The sequence below is a fragment of the Indicator indicator genome, chromosome 26, assembly GCF_027791375.1.
Source record: "Indicator indicator isolate 239-I01 chromosome 26, UM_Iind_1.1, whole genome shotgun sequence".
NCBI classification, from domain to species: domain Eukaryota; kingdom Metazoa; phylum Chordata; class Aves; order Piciformes; family Indicatoridae; genus Indicator; species Indicator indicator.
The window spans coordinates 5069998-5088076 of NC_072035.1; the positions used below are offsets into that span (position 1 = coordinate 5069998).

At 48.7% G+C, this 18079-nt stretch overlaps 1 protein-coding gene across 1 annotated transcript in view; it reads right to left on the minus strand.

Annotated features, from left to right (window-relative positions):
- Window positions 1–401: 401 nt before the first annotated feature.
- Window positions 402–18079, minus strand: part of ULK1 (unc-51 like autophagy activating kinase 1) — an 80616-nt gene continuing 62938 nt past the window's right edge. Inside the window, exons 17-28 of the mRNA XM_054392953.1 lie at window positions 15566–15717; window positions 14659–14742; window positions 13816–14078; window positions 12965–13149; window positions 11787–11902; window positions 11067–11210; window positions 8327–8514; window positions 5768–5946; window positions 5524–5642; window positions 3146–3303; window positions 2830–2965; window positions 402–1071 (exon numbers count right to left, since the gene is read on the minus strand). Coding sequence (XP_054248928.1) covers window positions 1016–1071; window positions 2830–2965; window positions 3146–3303; window positions 5524–5642; window positions 5768–5946; window positions 8327–8514; window positions 11067–11210; window positions 11787–11902; window positions 12965–13149; window positions 13816–14078; window positions 14659–14742; window positions 15566–15717 — 1780 coding nt within the window. The 3' untranslated portion in view covers window positions 402–1015. The remainder of the gene's footprint in view (window positions 1072–2829; window positions 2966–3145; window positions 3304–5523; window positions 5643–5767; window positions 5947–8326; window positions 8515–11066; window positions 11211–11786; window positions 11903–12964; window positions 13150–13815; window positions 14079–14658; window positions 14743–15565; window positions 15718–18079) is intronic.

The following is an 18079-nucleotide window of genomic DNA, read 5'->3' on the forward strand; positions in this document are numbered from 1 at the left end:
TCCTGGGTTGTTGTGTGATGCAAAGTCAACTTCTCCAAAGTTCCCGTAGTGTGTAAAGTGCTCCTTTGATTCACAAAGCTAGTGTTTTCAGTCTGGGGGTGGGGAAAGGGGAGCTGAAAGCAGGACGGTGCCGACGCCTCCTCCTGGCAGATATGTACTGTCTGACAGCCCGAGCTGAACAGCCACCAGTCTTCCACACGGATCCCGCTGAGCCTGGGGGATCGAGGGAGGAACGGATTTGTTTTGGCTTCTCACAAAGACAGGAGCGTCGCAGCCGCTGCTGTCCTCCCGCTCCCTGCGCAGTCTCTTTCCCATGCAGGCAGGCAGCCGCGGGACAGGCAAACCTCCCGGCGGCGGCGCGGCGGCGGCCCCGCGGGCAAGGCTGCAGGAGGTGGGAGCTGCTTCAGCAACGCTCAGGCAAAAGGGAGCCGACTCCCTCCTCTCTGCCATTCAGTAAGCACTCCAAGGCATAAACGCGTCTGAAGAGGGATGAAGGAGAGGAAGGAGGGGAGCTTCAGGGCACCAGGAAGCTTGCAGATGCCTGGCTCTCAGCTGGGACAGGAGAAAGAACACAAACTGGCCTTGAATTCTGAATGACACCCTCCAACGTTAACTGAAGCCAGCAGTTTCTGCACATCCATTGCCTGCAATGGACACAGCACTGGAATACCCTGTTCTTAAGCAAGAGGGACAGGCAGCAGTCTTATCCTTCAAAGTGCTGGGAAGAAGCAGACTTCTATCCTTCCTCCCCTCTGCCAGGGAGGGAAACCTTTCCACATGGGTGACATCTTTGCCCGGGCCTTTGGGCCGGGGAGCATCTGTGCTTGCTGCAGTGTCACATCCCCGCCAAGGAATCCCAGTCTGCGGAACGGCTTCCCAAAAGGTCAAAGTACAAAACATGGAGCAGTTCGTCCTCCAGGTCTCCTACTACCAAAATGGTTTCCCAGCACAGCAGCAGCAGGCCATGGGAAAGCAAGTGATGAGCTGGAGGGACACGTGAAGAACACCACTGAAATCAGGCACAGAACCCTGACAGCAGAGCCGACAGCCTGCGCTCGATGCACAGTTTACCTGGGAAAGAAACAACAGGAGAGATGAATTCTCAGTGCATGGCAATATAGAGGTTATCAAAACACTGCAAATTACAAAAAACACCACATAAAAAACCCCAACAAACCCAACTAACCAAAGGCAGGACCTCAGCAAATCTAAGCAGAGAATTGTTACCAGGCGCTGATTCAGAGCAGGCAAGGATCTGACCACAAACAGCATCCTAGGGAAGGAAGGTTTAAGTGTTGAATAATTGGATATCCAACACTGAAAGCTGTGCTACAGACTGTCATTGTCTGAGCTCAAGACTCTCTCAAAAGCTAAATGACTGGTGGAATTATTTCCTCTCAAATGAAGACTTGCTGTATTTCTACGTTAACCGTTCTACTTCTCAGAAATTAGGAATCATGAACCCGATGTCTAAAACTAAAAGCATACCCACTGCAACCTACCAGAGAACAACTCAATCAGGAAACTGGAACATAAGGTAAACCTGGGAATACCAGGGTATCAACTGGGAAAAGAAATCTATTAGAAGCATTAACTGCACCTCCAGACAAAAGAAGTGATTAGGTTTGGTAAGAAATGGTACAACAGAAACTACTTAGTGTCCCTATTCAGAGCCCTCCAGTATCATGCAGCACCTGCCAAAACTCCTTTTACTCCCCTCCAGTGAGCCTCCTGTCAGCTGTGAAAGCTGGTGATAATTAACTGACTGATTGCCCCTGAGCCAAAAATCTCTTCTCTCATTACCTCTCCGAGAGCTCTGCCCACGCGGACGCCTCGAGCGGGCTGGCAGCTCGCTGGCCGCCGGCCCAGGCACAGCGTTGGGTGGGCAGCAGAGGGGAGAGGCAGGGCTTGGTTTGCCAGCTGCAGCCTCTCCCTTCAGCCATGCTGATGCCTTCGGGGACCATTGTGGATGGGCTGGCTCAGCTGAGGCTGAGCAGAGCCAAGGCTAAGCAGCTCTAGCAGACGATGGCTATCCCCCATCCCAGGCACCCACAGAAAGAGATGCCAGAGGTGACTAAATCCCAGCCATAAGGGCAGGGCAAGCGCACTCAGAGCAAGTGAGGTCAGCCCTTCCCACTCCACATGGAGCTGCAGAGCCTACAGCAGCAGAGAATAACATCCCCTGGACAAAGGCAGAGCACAAGAGAATTGACAGCTTGGAGCAGAAGACAGAAGGGTCCATCTGTCTCCAGCAAAGCCAGCCAAAAAATAGCAAGGAGGCAAGGATTCAGCTTTCACTGCTACTTGCTGAGGAGAAAACTACTTGTCTGCTGCTGTCTTCATGAAGGCCTGGGGCTGGGGAACCAGACGGGTGAGCAGCCCTGTTTCAGAAGACATTGGAGGGAGCCTTCGCTGCGCTGCTCAGCCATCTCTGCCCGACAGCCACTGCAGTTCCACGTTCCCATGTGCTCTGTGCAGTCAGAGGGATGGTTCTCTCTGGAATCCAAACCTAGGCTCCTGCTGTTGCCAAACCACTTCCTTCAGCAAGTTCTTTCACACATGGAAAGCTCCAACAAAGCAATCGCTCTACATGGGAAGCTCTCAAAACATGGCTCAGAACAGTGACCTGCATTTCTAACAGTTTTCCTGCTGGGAAAGCAGCAGACTAGGCTGCAAGGAGCTAAAACACGCCAAGAGATCTCTGTTATGTCCACCAAGATGTAAGCCAACGGAATGAAGCGTGCTGGGTACTGAAATTTCTGATCCATGCAACTAGAAAAATGCATGTTCTAGCAGGAAGGGAAAAAAAAAAAGTCACTGAACACTCACATTTATTGATGTTTTCTATGTCTCCCTGTTCAGTGATGATGTTCAGCAGCCCCTCCATCAGCAGCAGAGCCTTGTGGTACCTCTGTGCACAGTCCTCTCTGTGGTGGAACATCTCATCCAGGGCTGCAGACTGAACCTGCAGGCAACAAGCCCATGCCAAGAGGTTACTTTTCCAGCATGGCTCCTCAACAGCCTGAACATTTCCATCACCCAGCCCTGGGAGGCTGCACATATCATCATAAGTAAAACCATCTGCTAAAGCCACCAGCAGGGACCATCAATGCCCAAGAGTTCCCAGGCACTGTGTGGTTATTACCATTTGCACAGCATAGCTGAAGATGAGCTTCTCTGCCGTGATGCTGTTGATCCGATCCATGAGTTTCTGCTTGTCCAAGAAGAACCTCTGGAGTCTCATGTTGAGGCAGTGGCAGGATGATACACTGGATTTATAAAGCTCATTCAGCTTCTTCACAACTAGAGTGGAAGAAAGAAATGCTTTAGGGGTTACTTCTACCTCCTAAATTCCACACACGTGACCCCAGCTGAGTAACTTCAGAACATCAGGGTTCAGTTAAAGCCAAGACTGGCAGGAGAGTACCTGCTGCACTGACAGGGTCTTTTTCCTTTCCTCTGTCACCTTCCCTGGTTACCAGCCTGCACATGGCAAAGCCCACACGTACACCTAGTTCACCTGAGGCCAGGTCTCTTTTTGTTTCCTTCAGCTGCCAGAAGGCAGAGAGCAGTCTGCACCGTGCAGGATGTCTCACGCACCACCGGCAGCAATGGACATGCCAGATACAGAGCTTCTGCTCCTTCACGCTGTGAAGAGGGACCTGACCTGCATGTGGTAGCTGCTGGAGCTGAGTGTGGGTGAGCAGCACTCACCAAGGGAATCTCTCTTGGGACTCTGCTGTCCCAGAACGGGCCTCTCCTTTCCCCAACTGCCACAGCTTGTATGGGAAGGTGATGGGACAGAATCAGGAATCAAATATGAGGATTCAGTAATGATCCAAAATGGAAGCCACAGGCTTGAGTGTCCCTCCTGCATGCCTAGGGAGATGTACTGAAGTACTGAGCACACAGATGTATTACACAGATGTGCAAAGTGCTGAGTACAAACGCCCACCAACAGCTGAGGAGTACTGAGTGCTTTGTGCATGTTTGAAGATCCTCATGCTGAATGACCTGCTCCTGGGGGAGACAAATCAACCCATACCATGGACCAGCCTCTCTCAGCTATGCTGCAGAGGGGCAATCTCAGGTGATAGCCAGGCCCTATGATGACATCTATCCTTCCCAGGCAGAGCACCAGAGAAGAGACTGCCTCCAGGAAGGAAGGCTGCTCTAACTCTTCATCACTGAAAAGGACTGAGGCACAGAAGCATAACCCTGTCAGGGTCACACTGTCAGATCAGCCTTGCTCAGAAAGAATTTCAGAGGGAGTGGAACCCCAAAGCTTGTGGGTTACATCAGGAGAGTGAAACAAAACATTTCATTAGAGTCAAGAGAGGCTACTTAAGAACTAAACAAACAGACAAATACAGCAATATCCGCCCTCTGTGGAATTCAGCCAAAGCTCTGAGCTGTGCCCAGAGCTTTCCTGTCAGGAAAAAGAGGATGGGCTGGGGGTAGGGATCCTGTCTGGCACACGCTGCCCAAGGACACTCCAAGGCAGTGTCCCATCGTGCTTCCCTGCTTCTTCCATATACATGAGAAACAAATACCTTGAAAATCCTCTTGTCCTCATTGTGCCCTGAAAAACCTCAAGGGAGCAGCATTTAGTGGGGAGAGAAACAAGGCAAGGCAGCCTTGCCCAACTGCCACACACTGAAAGGCAAATGACACTACAAACACAGAAGCTGTAATCAGTGCTGAAAAGCAGTAATTTATTGGGGCTATGACAACTTCCCTGTGAGCCTGAACTCATGGAAGACACATAGCTAAACCTGTGTATCTTGCTCCATATTGCCTGCTACAACCTATGTGTGCTCCCTGTATTCAACATTTTTTTTTTTTCTTACACCCCATCCCAAGGCACCAGGAGTGCTTTCAAAAACCAGGCTCTTGAAGAAGGTAGCTGGTGGGTCAAGTACTTCAAGTACTTCAAAAAGCTCCCTCAGTAGTATTACAATGGTAGCTTTAAAAATTATTTAGATGGTAGTAATTTGAACATTATTTTTTTTCTGCTCACTGAATCACATCCAGGTGGCATTCACAAGCCAGCCAGTCAGATGCAAATGCAAGGCTGTAACACTAGCAAAGAAGTGACTCTGGCATTACCAGTATTTTACTTCCTGTGTTTTTGTTTAATTTGAAAAATCATCAGTGCCAAGACAGGTCTCCATTTGCCAAGTAAGCACTTCCTAGGACACACACTGTGTAATTGAGTTGGGCTTACATCAAGCACAAATAAATACCTGAGAGAGAGGTACCAGGAATCAGATAAGGGATGTTCTCCTCTCACTAATTTGTGCTGAAGATTCTCAGAGGGGCATTAAGGAAGGAGTTTTCAGACAGTCTATGTGAAGAGAGGAACATTCCCCTCAGTGTGAATTAAAAAGACCCAGCTGTGCAAGGGGACAATAAGAAATAAGCCCCTGGGCATACCGGTGCGGGGGGCTCACATTCAATTGACCCCCTCCATGCCCTCTGTATACTTTTAATCCTTGTGCCACGTGCCCAGCAGCCCCTTACCTTGCTTGACGGTGGAGGAGAGGCACAGCTTGCCAGCTTTGATCTGCTCTATGGCCATCTGCAGCCCCGAGGACAGAAGCTCTGCTACCTTCAAGTACAGCACGAGCTGCTCTGCGTAGCTGCAAGGAAAGCACAGCGCAGAGCCAGCAGTGAAGGGACAGTGCTAAGTGTCTGGTGGCACAGGAGGACAGGGAAGGAGTGAGAGAAGAGGTGGAAGCTGGGCAGCTCCCTCCTGGGTCCTTACCTCCACTCCCTGCTGAGGAGGCTGATCTGGTCAGCCACCACACTCTCCTGCAGCTGGTACTCAGCTGTCACCGAGCTGCTCATCTCGCTGGAGCTGCCCTTCAGGGCGGCGATTTCCATCACGTAGTGGACAAAGGCCAGGGTGAAGCGGAGGCTGCGCAGGATGTCAGTGTGCTCTTGCTGTTGAAGGGATGCCACCGTCAGGGTTACGGAGGGGAAGCTGGCAGGCCAGGGAGAGCTGCTCACCTAGAGCTGTGCCAGTGACTCATTCCACCTGGGCCCCAACCTCCCCTACATTTCTGCTTCGAGCAGGGACAGCCAAACTCAGCCCTGAACTCCCCACACCACACCAGTTGCTCCTCCACAGAAACAGCAGCAAGCAACAGCCCCAGGCCAGAAATTTCCAGTCAGCTCCCTGGAGAAGCTGATGAGACTTGCTCCAAAATTACATACCCCCTTCTCAAGGAAGATCCCAGCTCCATGGGATTCTTTCAGAACTCAGCCAAGGAAGAGGGAGAGACCATCTGCATCACAGGCCCAGTCTGGTCCCTACCATAGCAATGCTGGTACAAAACTCAAAGTGGGTGTAGACTTCCTAAGTGACAATCTCCTGTGCCACAGCAAACTGCAAACAGTGTGTCCCATCCTACAGCCTAGCCCTCACTTAGCCTTTGGTCTTCACATCCTCCCAGTTCAGTGCAGTGAGCCCTGGGTGAGGTCCTCTGAAGGGACATCAAGGACAACCTTTTACCTGCAACTGCTTGCCACTTCAGTGAGTGGCACATACCCCAAGTGCTATGTTCATTTCAAAGCAGGTTTTCCTCTGCTATTACAGCTCAAAGAGGATTATCCCATTTCCAAGCAGCTGCATTGCTCAAGTCGCTGAAAACATTTTTGGGAAGTCAGTATTTGTGGAAAAACTGAATGCTTGTGGGTCCCAGAAAACGAACTGCTGCCTGGATCATTGTTTGTACTCTCTCTCTAGAGAAGTGGCTAACGTGCTTGATCTTCAAATACTCATTGGCCCAGTTCTCTCAAAGGGGGCTGGTAAGGAGGTTTCCTACGTGAAATTATCAACCCCCTCCCCCATTCTCAAGTTTTTCATGCTTTTGTTTTTCATTCACTGGCTCAGGCTCTTTGCTGCTAAGGCAGCTTTGACTATCTGAAATATGAATCTCCTCTCCCATTACCTTGCTACCTGGGCAGTCCAGTAAGGTAAGAAATGTTATCTCTATCATCCTCTATTTTATTTAAAAGCAGAGGAGGAACTTGGAGATTAAGTAATTGCCAAGTCATACAAGAGGTTTGTGGCAGAGCAGGAAACTGCTGAGATCTGGCAGGTCTCACCCTAGTACCTCTAACCAATGCACAGTCCTTGCCTGCTTATACAGTCAGCTTCCATTCACGGTGCTGGCATTCATGGCCTGTTTGCTGTCACAAGAGTCTTTCCTTCCCCAGCCACTTCTGTATTGTTTTTAAAGCACTGCAAAAGAAACTAAATCCCAGCCTTCAGTTTGCCTTGTCTGCACCTAATGAAACTTTTTACAAAAGATGGAAGAACCACCCATCTGACTTCAACAGCTTTTCTCAAGACAAACAAGGGTGCCTAAACAGAAGATTTCAATGCCCTGAAATAATCAGCAGAAATCAGGAGATCTGCCAGGTCTGCATTCTGGCCAACTCCACGGAGCACAAAGGGGTCTTGAAATCTGCTGTAAAGGTTTTATGACTTGCTAATGGATTACTGTGCTCAGCAGAAATGATGACTGGACCCAAATGACTCATTACAGACACAGAAGCTGAGCTGAGTGTGACTAACAAGATCAAGCTGATACTCAGGACACTTCAGACCAATATCCAAAGCAGCAGCAGCTGGCAGGGCCCCATACCTCTGGGACCTCACACAGGTAGGATGCTCAGTTAAATTCAGTACTATTGCAATCACATCAATGCTCAAAGTCCTTAGCTCTGTGGCTCTGCATGTGATGAAGCAAATGAATGCAATTCAATGTAAAGTTGACCCAATATTGTGCTAGGAAAAAAAACGCAAGTAGAAGAGCAAAGCCACATCCCTGAAACAATGCATGCATGTCTCTGTGGGTATCTTGGGGCTTTTACCAACACCAGCAAAATTCAGACACAAAAGAGCCTTCCTCAGCCCCACACAGCCCAAGGAGGTTCTCAAGAGCAGAGCTAAACTGTGACTAAACCTGCCTCCCACCTGTGCCACAAATGGGCAGCCTGACCTACATTTCAAATATATCTCAGCTACAAAAGCATTTGCTCTACTTCAGCCTGTCCTCAGCCTGCAGAGAAGTGGAGCCTGGCAGCCTTTCAGCTCAACAATCTGGTCAGCTGTTCTAGTACAGAACGTGGTGTCCCCCCACCTCCATCAGCAGCACAAGTGCCAGGGTGACTGTTTTCAGCTCCTTTCCGCAGAGGCTGTACTGCTGCCCAGCACCATGCAGCAGGCAGTCACTGACACACCGCACTTCTCACGCTCTCCAGCCAGCTCCATTCCCCCATCCTTGCCCCTAACAAGTCCCTGGTTTGTACTCACCTCCATCAGCGTCTCCTCGGGCAGCTCTGGGGCCTCAAACGTGACAGCACCTTCCAGGTTGGCAGTGATGGCATCAGCAAAAGTGTACCGGAGACTTGAGGGCCCTTCCACGGCATCCCCACCAGTTCCCACTGCCAAGTGCCTGCCGGTGAATGAGCCTCCAGAACTGAGAGAGCTGGAAGACCCCACTGAGAAGAAAAACAGGCAAAGGAATTACTGAGGATATTCATACTAGGCCAGGTACTCCTTGCCCAGCAGATGAGACAATGTTGTAGGATCCAGGATTTGACAGGAATCAGCAACAGGAACTTTGGATGAAGATGCATGGACTCTTGATGTGGAATAACCACTCCCCAACATAAGCTCCCCAGCAACTCAGGTGGACCAGCTTACAAGCTCAAGCAGATTTCAAGCACCTTCCAGAACATGTGTCATTTATGGAGACAACTCAGAAGTACTGCTTTGGGTTTTGTCCAAACCCTTGCTGAATCCTGCCGCAGTATCTCGGGCTGATTTTTAGTGTACACCACCACAGCCAACTTCCCCATCATGGACCAGTGTGGTTTGAACCCCAGCTCCCTAGCTGTTACACCACCAATGAAGGAGCAGCTTTGGTCAGTGAGGTTTTTCTCATGGTTTTACACCACCAGCCGCTTACATGCAAACCAGGAGAGCTTCTCATGACATGCCCTGCACTTCTGTTTCCTCCTCTTTACAAACAGGAAGCTGGGCAAGAGAAGTGAAGTGACTTCAGCTGAGTCAAGATCCTAACCTCAGGATTCAGGAGGTCCTGTAAGCATGGTATCCATCATACAATTCTCTCACCATCATCTTTTTCCCCTCTTGACTACTGAATGCATCTTAAGAACATACTGCATACAAAAGATGGACACTTCAAAAGGAGTTTCTATCTCGGGCTATTCATAATCCGTTCATCACTTCCAGAGAGCTTCATATCCCTTGACACACTGCCACAGAAGGATCTGTTCTATCTGATGGAAGAATGCCAATACCAGCTACAATGCTCCACTAATACTACCACAGTGATATTCTCTGTTGTCACAGATCCTTTGGAGGGAGATGTTGCTCTTCTACCCACAAATTTAATTTGCTACCCTACCCAAGCCTTCAAAGGGTTCAGCAATATAATAATGCACGACTGATCTGCACAGTTTCCTCTCCTCCCAAAGCATTCTCCCTGTTGGGAGCTATGCTTCAAAACTGCGTGGATCATCAAAGATAACAGAGTATTTCCAGGTCTTTCAGACAGAGGAAAGGACCAACAATATCACATTCTGGGGACCTTCTAATTCCAAGAGGCTGTTTGCAGGAATTGTTATGACTCATGAAAAGGCTCTGCCTTTATATCTGTCAAGCGATCTTTGCACTTGGGGTGCAAAGTTTCAGCTTACAAAGCTCCCCTTTTCACCATTAACTTTGTGCATTAACTCTACCACAAGGAGTTACTGCACAGACCTAACAGACAAAGTGGTTTTGCTTTGATTGCCTTCACCTAACGCTGTGCACATGTTGTAGGGTCATTATGTGACAGCCTTCTCTCCCAGACATCCCATCTGAGATCCTGACTGTTTGGCAGACCCTCCAGCACCCAAATATCAATCTGCTAAAAAGTGGTGCTTGGATTTGCTTCCCAATTGCTATTACCCCCACAAAAGCAACACAGGAAGCCTGAAGTCTCTATTCATAACATCTCAGTAGTAGCTACAGGCTGCAGTCAGGAGAGTAACCCCACCATACTACAAGCCTGTTAAACACTTTCTAAGAGTCTCTGCCCTACAGAGCTTACCCTCTAAAGAGAAGAGACAAAGAGAGGATTATGGTCCCAACTTTCCAGTTGTGAGTGGTTTTAGTTACAACAGAAATTCAAGCTATACCCAGGGACTGGACCCATGTGTCCCCCATCCCAGGCAAGCAGCTTCTTCACAGTTACATCCAACCCTTCCCCGTTCAAACCTAAATAAGAACAACAGAGTCATCCAGATTCAGATGAAGAACAGCCAAGATGAGAACCCAAACAAGACAAAAAATGCAAACAGAAGAGTCCAAATATTTTCTTACACTGAACACAGACTCCAGCTCCTAGACATCTATCCCAAAAGAGCCAATCACCACCAGCCTCAACTGCTGGCTGATGAGGCCAGAGCACAGGTGTATTAAAAGGAGTATCTGTCAAGCAGGACAGTGCACTGCCCCCATTTCCTACTTCAGCAGCTCAGAGCATAAGTAACACCACTAGGAATTTTGCATACAGAGCCTCCCTGGCTCTTTCCTAACAGTGCCTGTGCGCTGAAATTGTTTGGCGCGGATGGTAACACTCATCTTCCATAGCTCATCTAAAACCCACAGGGAAAGCCATCAGAGCACAACACAATCTCTACTTTTGCTGACCTGTCAGCAATAGTGGGTCTGTGAACAGCTGCAGCATTATTCCTGAAGCAGAGAGCAATGAAGTAAAAGAAGAGTTTGCCTGTCTCTTCCAGTACTGGAAAACCACTACCTGGCATTAGTCCTTGTGCCAGTGCAAATAATTACCAGCAATAACTGGGGCTGGCAGGAGCCAGCTCAGGAACCTCAAACACCTTGAAGACCAGCTCAGTTCTACACACTGTGCTCTGGGCAGCACTGAGCCACCATCAGTGTTCAGCAGCACGGAATTTAACACATCGCTCTGCCCCCAGGCATTCCCAGTGGAACAGGCAGGTAGGTATCAGCCCTTTACCTGAAAACATCCTGGTCCTCGTGGTCTGTGGGGGGGTTGTTCCACTGGGAGGGGATCCGACAGTGAAAATCACTGGGGTCGGGCTGGCAGAGCCCCCAGCCCGGGCACCAGAGTGCAGGGTCCCTCCGTAAGCACCTGAGGGAGCTGGGGAGACAGTTGAAAGGTGCAGACTGGCATTACAGGAAAGTTACTCAGAGCATGGTGTGCCTCTCTCAGCGGTTTTAGGCTCCTGCAGCCTCTCCCAGGAGACGGTCACCAGCAGAGGCCAGCGCTGCCTTTGGAGGCACCTCCTGAGAACAGGGCCGGGCCAGGCTGGCACCACTACAGCACAGGAGCCTGGCAGCCTCAGGCACTGCTGCAGCTGTTCTCCCCTCCGGGCTTCCCAACCTGACAGCCCAGGAAGACCCACCCTTGCAGAGCCATTCATACTGGAGTCGCCTGGCAGCAAGTCCCCACTTCCACATGTGACTGCATCCAAAGGGGCCAAGAGAGGAAGCCCTGCCTACAGAAATCACACCGGTGGCCAGCAGTTACACAGCACGCACAGCCCACAGGCTCCCAGCGCTCCACGGGAGACACCCAACGCTCCTCACACACAGCAGTCACCTCCTTCGCCAAAAGCCAGCAGAACAGCAGCCTCCCATTTCTGGGAGACAGGCAGACAAACTGTTTGCCCCAGCCCAGGACACCCTGCCAGATCTGCCTGGCCTCCCCACCTACCTGCAATCTCCATCGGCTTCTCGTTGTTCAGGCTGTCGCTGCTGCCGGCTTCTGAGATCTGTGCCCCAAAGGCTGCCTTCAAGAGCAGGTCAGTGAGCCTGCCTGTGCTCAGAGATCTGAAAGGGAGACATACAACATGATGCAGAAAGTCAACAGATACAAAGTTTCAGCTGATTTCCACTCTAGTTTGTGCCATTCCTGGTCCAGCAAACAGTATGGAGCTGACATCACTACTCCTCCCCTCTTTCAGCAGAGCACCTAAAGCATCTCCTGCTGCAAGTAATAAGACAAGGAGCAATGGGTTCAAACTTCAACATAGAAGATTTCACCTCAACATGAGGAGAAACTTCTTCACAGTGAGGGTGACAGAGCACTGGAACTGGCTCCCCAGGGGGCTTGTGGAGTCTCCTTTTCTGGAGACTTTCAAAACCCACTTGGATGCATTCCTGTGCAGACTACCCTAAGTGATCCTGCTTTGGCAGGGGGGTTGGACCTGATGATCTCTTGAGGTCCCTTCCAGCCTCTGATATACTGTGAGACTGTGAGTAACTGCAGTAATGCAAGTACTGACTACAGCATTACTATAACACCTGATTATTTTTTTTAATGGAAGATACAGATATTACTATCAGAGGACTCCTCCAGGGCACTGGAGAAAGCTGCAGTGTGCACACAGGCATGTTAGAGAAGCTTAACACTAACACCTAAGTGACTTTGCATCCTGCAATGCTCATTACAGTCAGCACATGGTTTTTGAGCAGCTAACTGCTCTGAAGAGCTGTGCCCACTGTTCAACTGCCAAGAAACACCCATGACACCCTCTCGTCCACAACAGGTACAGGCTCCACAAAGAGCAAGGCATGTGTCTGCATAGTTGCAGGGAGCCTGGTCTAATAAAATCCCGTAACCCCACCTGATGAAACCCTGGACACTAAACACAATGTGAAGGTGCAGACAGGCATTCATTTTGTAAAATCTAGGTCATGGCCTGTCCCTGTAGAGGAAGACTTTAAAAATCTGCACCATATCTGCTTGCAGTCCAAGGGCACTGGCAGGTATCCTCAGAACATTTACAGATGCTACATTTCATCTTTAGCGTTAGCAGGGATGTGAAATTTGCCCCATCCATCCCATATTGGGGAATGAAGCATCACTGTATAGAGCAGATCACAGCTCACCTGCCCTTGATCTCTTCCACTGGCCTCAATCCCAAGCCAGTTTGCTGGCAGTGGAAATGCCCCATCTCCTTCAGATCTGGCAAGGTCTTGTTCCGTGTCGGAGTCATCATAACCCCCTGATGGGCCAAGAGGGTGAGGAGATTCTGGGAACCTGGGGTTTTGGGAAACTCAAATGGGGACACGGCCTAAGAAGAACAAAGAAAAACCCAAAAGACCCAGAGATGTCTCTTTAAAACCAAGAGGTAAGGTTCTCCTTGGCCCTCTCCCATTTGTTCATCAAAAAATCAACTGTACACTCAGCAAACTGCCTGAAATAAAGAGGCAGGAATCCCACCCCACATAGTTACTTGTTCTCAAGCCCTGAAAGACTAAAATAAACAGACAACAAACTCTGCTGAAAATTTGTAGCAGCCTAACTTAAGCAGAGAAGATGCTGTCACAGTGCCAGCTTTGCATGAGACACCACCAGGGCTGTCACCTGCTTAACCGTCTGCTGTCTCTGCTGGGGATTCCTCCTGGACACACTTGCGTCACAAGCCGAGTCTGTGTGCGCACCAGCCCAGGCACTGCAGCTCACTAATGCGCTGCTGCCTAAGCTGGGCAGCTCCTTTTCATTGCCTCTTTAAAGCCCTGGACTCTGCTCAGCTGGTGAACACTGCTGCCAAGTGAGATCTGTCCACTAAGAACTAGGACACTACCCCATTTCACACAGATCGCTACACAGCCCTTGAAGAAAAGTGAGTCAGTGGTGACAAATCCAGGTCAGAGTTATCTGAGCATGCAGCAGTTAACCCCCAAACACTCCAAAAGACTGAGCCACGAGAACCCCAAAAGCAGACTCCTTGATGTACCTTTGTAGGGGAGCCCATGATAGTTGGCAAAGGGCTTCTCTGCATGAACTCAGACAGCTTTGGTGAGGATCTGAGCTGCCGGCAGTGCTGCAAGCCATGAATCTGCAGAGGCTGGCTGGCTGAGCTGTGACCAAAGTGAGCAACAAGAGGATCAGAATGCTGTTTGGTTATCTTCTGCCTGCAGGAATGCAAATCCGACAGGTTGGGAGCACTGTGGAGCCGGGAGCCCATCCCTCGAGGAGACTGTTCAGGTGCTGAGGAACCTGGAGGACCCAGAGTGACAAACCACATCATTTCCTGGTTCTAACACAAAAAGCCACCCTGATCCCAGGATCCACTGCTAAAACACCTACAGATCAAAACCCTCAGTGGATGGCTAGGGATAGTAACTCTGATCACAGCCATGAAACTGCTAGGCCTGATCAGGTTTTGCCTCTACAGGGAGAAGAGATATGAACAACAGGGAAATAAAAGTGCAGCTTCTTTCCTTCATTGCAGTCCTTACAGAGAAAGGGACTCTGATTATCAGAGCTCAGTGGCAAGGAAATTATACACTGAGCAGGCCACTTGGGATAGAGGGTGTTGGGGGTTTTTTGAGATGCTTTCCCTTCATGACTTCAATGTCCCAGATTTGAGTCTGTGACAGTGGTAGTGTCAGTGCTGGAAGATACTGGCTGACAAGATGTGAATGGATCTACTCCAACTCCCACGAGCACACAGATATCCTGGCTGGCCAACCATCAAGAAAAGCTGCTGAAGGACCACACCCAACCTTGAATGCCCTGGGACTATCCTTCTAGCCTTATCTGGAGGAGTAATGAAGGAAGGTAAGGACCAACGCACCCGTGACAGGTATCCGGCTTCTCACTTCTGCTCCAAGAGAAGATGGGACAACATTCTGGCTGGGCTGCTCTGGGATTGTTCCAACTTTGAGGGAACACAATAAAAGAAAAAAAAAAAAGTTTACTCAGTATCAAGTTTCCATAGGGAATAACACCACCATACACCACCTCTTTTATAGAAAGATGCTGATTACCTCTTTATCTTCTCAGCCCTAGCTGTGCAGTGAAAAGCTTCTGTAAAAGGAGGAGGAAAACCTCTATCTGGTAATAATTTAGCCACTTCTAGTCTGACTTTGCAGTGATATAGATTCAGAGGAATAGAACAGGAGTATTCTGGTATTTCCCCACCAGCAGAGGCTAATAAATAGAGGACTGGAAATATCAGGGATACAGGATAGCCAGTTACATCAGAGTCTGCTTCTTCAGAGAAAACAGCAAATTGTATCAGTTGCACACTCTGTGTTTTATTTACTCCTTTCCACTTGACTTGCTTGTTAGCATCTGCATCAGGCTACCAGATATTCAGACAGCTACTTTTCACTTTGAACAGTGAAGTTCAAAGCCTTTCAGTGCTGATCAGAACTTTGCTCTGAGAACAACTGGCTTACATTTTTTTCTCCCCAGCCCAGTAAAAAGAGACTGCATTTAGAGAAACCCTCTTCAGTGAGCAGCCAATATTTAATGAAAGCATCAAAACAAATCTTGCCTCTCCTGGGTCTAAGAGGTATTTTCCTCTCCATTTTACTGAGGCCAAAACACTTGCCAAAATCTATTGAGAAGAGCCACAGGAGAACACAACAATCTGACCTCCCTGTTACCTGGCATCTACAGCTGGCCAAAACTTCCCTCTTTAGAGGAAAGAGACACATGATTGTATTAGGGCAGCACCATGCTAGCTGACATCTTACCTTGTGGTGATGGCATGAACGGCTTGGCACCACCATAGGAGAGCTTTCTAGAGCTGGGCACAGATCCATGCTCTCCAGGGTAAGGAGGGGAAGCACCAGTTTTAGGAAAACCAAGAGGACTTGTACTGCTAGACCTCCTGACCGTACCAGACCTAAGAGGAAACAACAACAGAACACTTAATTCCAGATATCAGAACAACAAGGAGAACAGTATCACCAGACCCACACACCCAGAGACTTCCACAGAACTGGAGCTTCATGGCTCTCTGTTCTGCATCAAAATCCCACTGCTCTAGGACTATACAACTAGAGATGAAGATGATAATCTTTGTTCCCACGAGGTTCAATTAAAAAAATAAATTAGTTTGTAAAACAAAAGGAAAGAAAGGAGATGAAGTTAGCTGCAATCAGGAAATCCTCTCATTGTTCAGAAGTCCCTTTCAGATGCTCTCAGGTAACTACATCAATCCTGAACAGTAGAGAGTTTCATGTCTTGCCCTGTCCTAGGTGTTTATTCTAGGCAGTGTCTTCAGAATGACCTGAAAGAGCTTTATTCAAATGCCTCTCCTGTGCTGAGTCTCTTCCTCTTTTGACAGAGGAGTTGTTTGGGCAGAAAGCTCTGACAGTGCAGGTTGTATGAAGTGAAGGTAACCCGTGTCCAAGGGTTACCAAAGAGTCTGCCAGAGAGCTTTGACTCACATCAGAAGCTACAGAGCAAAACACAGCAGTGTGTACTGCCAGATCTGAAACAGTTCAATACTACCCAGAAGAATTTCACTTCAGTCTGGACAGTCTGAATTGCCTGGGCTCCAAACCCCTTAGGGAGTTAAAATTAATTTGTGTAGCCCACACATGCTGGCACCTCAAGTATTAACCAGCTGCTAAAATGAAACAAAGGAGGAACCTAGACTAGTGGGAAAGAGAGGACAAGCAGACCATCACTCTGGAGAGAGATGGGATTACTGTACATCAATTCATTCTTTTCCAGTATTTTAATGTTTTCACCACTTGTGAAGCAGACACAGCCTGAACTCTGTTTGCTGAAATGCCGTTCTGCCTCTGCAGGCTCCTCCACCACGACTCCCCTTGCGCTCAGCTGTATGAGAAAACAGCCTTTTCATCAAACCCCTCACTCTGCTCTCAGTTTGGAAGCATTTTTTTTCCCCTTGTTAAAGGAACATTAGTCTCAGCCAGCAGGTGGTTTTCTGGAGAAGAATCAATGAATATACTGAAAAAAAATCCACTCTATTTTCAAGCCACTGAAAGATGCTGTCACCAAGGTATCCTGCCTCCTCTCTCAGTGAGGCTGCCTTAAGCTGTCCAGACATACCTGAACAGAAGGAACAAAGCCATATGGGTTTCAGCAGCCCAAGCTGGGCTAGCTGCACTACCCAGCAATGGCAGAGCCATCCTGATGGAAGTGGCAGTGCAACTACTCAATGACACTACCAGATGCATGTTTTACTTTACTCCACATTTCAGAAAGCAAATAAAAATAATAAGTAATAATTTTTGAATAATCCATTTCAGTAGTTGAGATATAAGAATTTGATATCCACCACCCCATTTTTCAAGCTGTTACTACATTTCTCAGCCAAATGACTCCATGCTATAGTCACATGGTTTAAAAAAAAAGAGAAATCCTTTACAATTTTAACCTAAAAAAATCACTTCTTTCAGATTCAGAGGCTTAATGCTCATGAAGTGCCTGGTCCTGAAGCAAAATGAGTACACAACAAGGAACTGGACACCTGGTAAAGTGAGAAGATACCTAGCTGTTCAGTGACAAAATGTGTTTCTCCCGTGTTTAATTCTCCCCAACAAGAGTCATCCAGAAGGCTGAACATTATCTCTCAGGAACTGGCAGAAAAAAAACCCTCACCAGCTGACTGCTGCTGCTGAAAGATATGGAATGTCAAATGCCACCCTACCAGACAGGGGACAAGCAAGCAAGCAGATGAGCAGGACAGGTGATGTGGCCAAAAGTACTCACACATAATTACCACCTCAACAAGCAACATATCTGCCTTCAACCCAGCCACGTTACACAGGCACACAGCAGCCAGGCAGATGACAGTGGTCAGCCTTTCAGAACCAAGGGTGTCCACATCAAGGTTTGCAGTCAAATGACTTGGCAAACGTGACGAGGCCCTTGGCTGTAATAGCCTGTTTGATACCCCTGATGGAAAGGGGGAATCACATATTAAATGCCTGATGAAAATGCCTCCTTCCATTGCTGAAGGGTGTCTACTGAACTGGCTGATTAGAGGAAGTGATGGCAAGAGGTAAATATGGCTTCCTGGGGCAGGAGCAAACCTGACGTCAGAGATTTTGCACAGACGCTAAAAGCAGAGCGTGAGTCATCCTGATTGTGCCCATTCCTCGAGTTCCTCTGCAGGGATGATGCTAATCTCATCATTACACAGTGCTGACTAAAAGCAGCAAAACATGACAGTTTGATTCCGGGCTGGTAGCTGCAGGCTGTGAACCTCGACACAGCAGCCTGTCACCAGG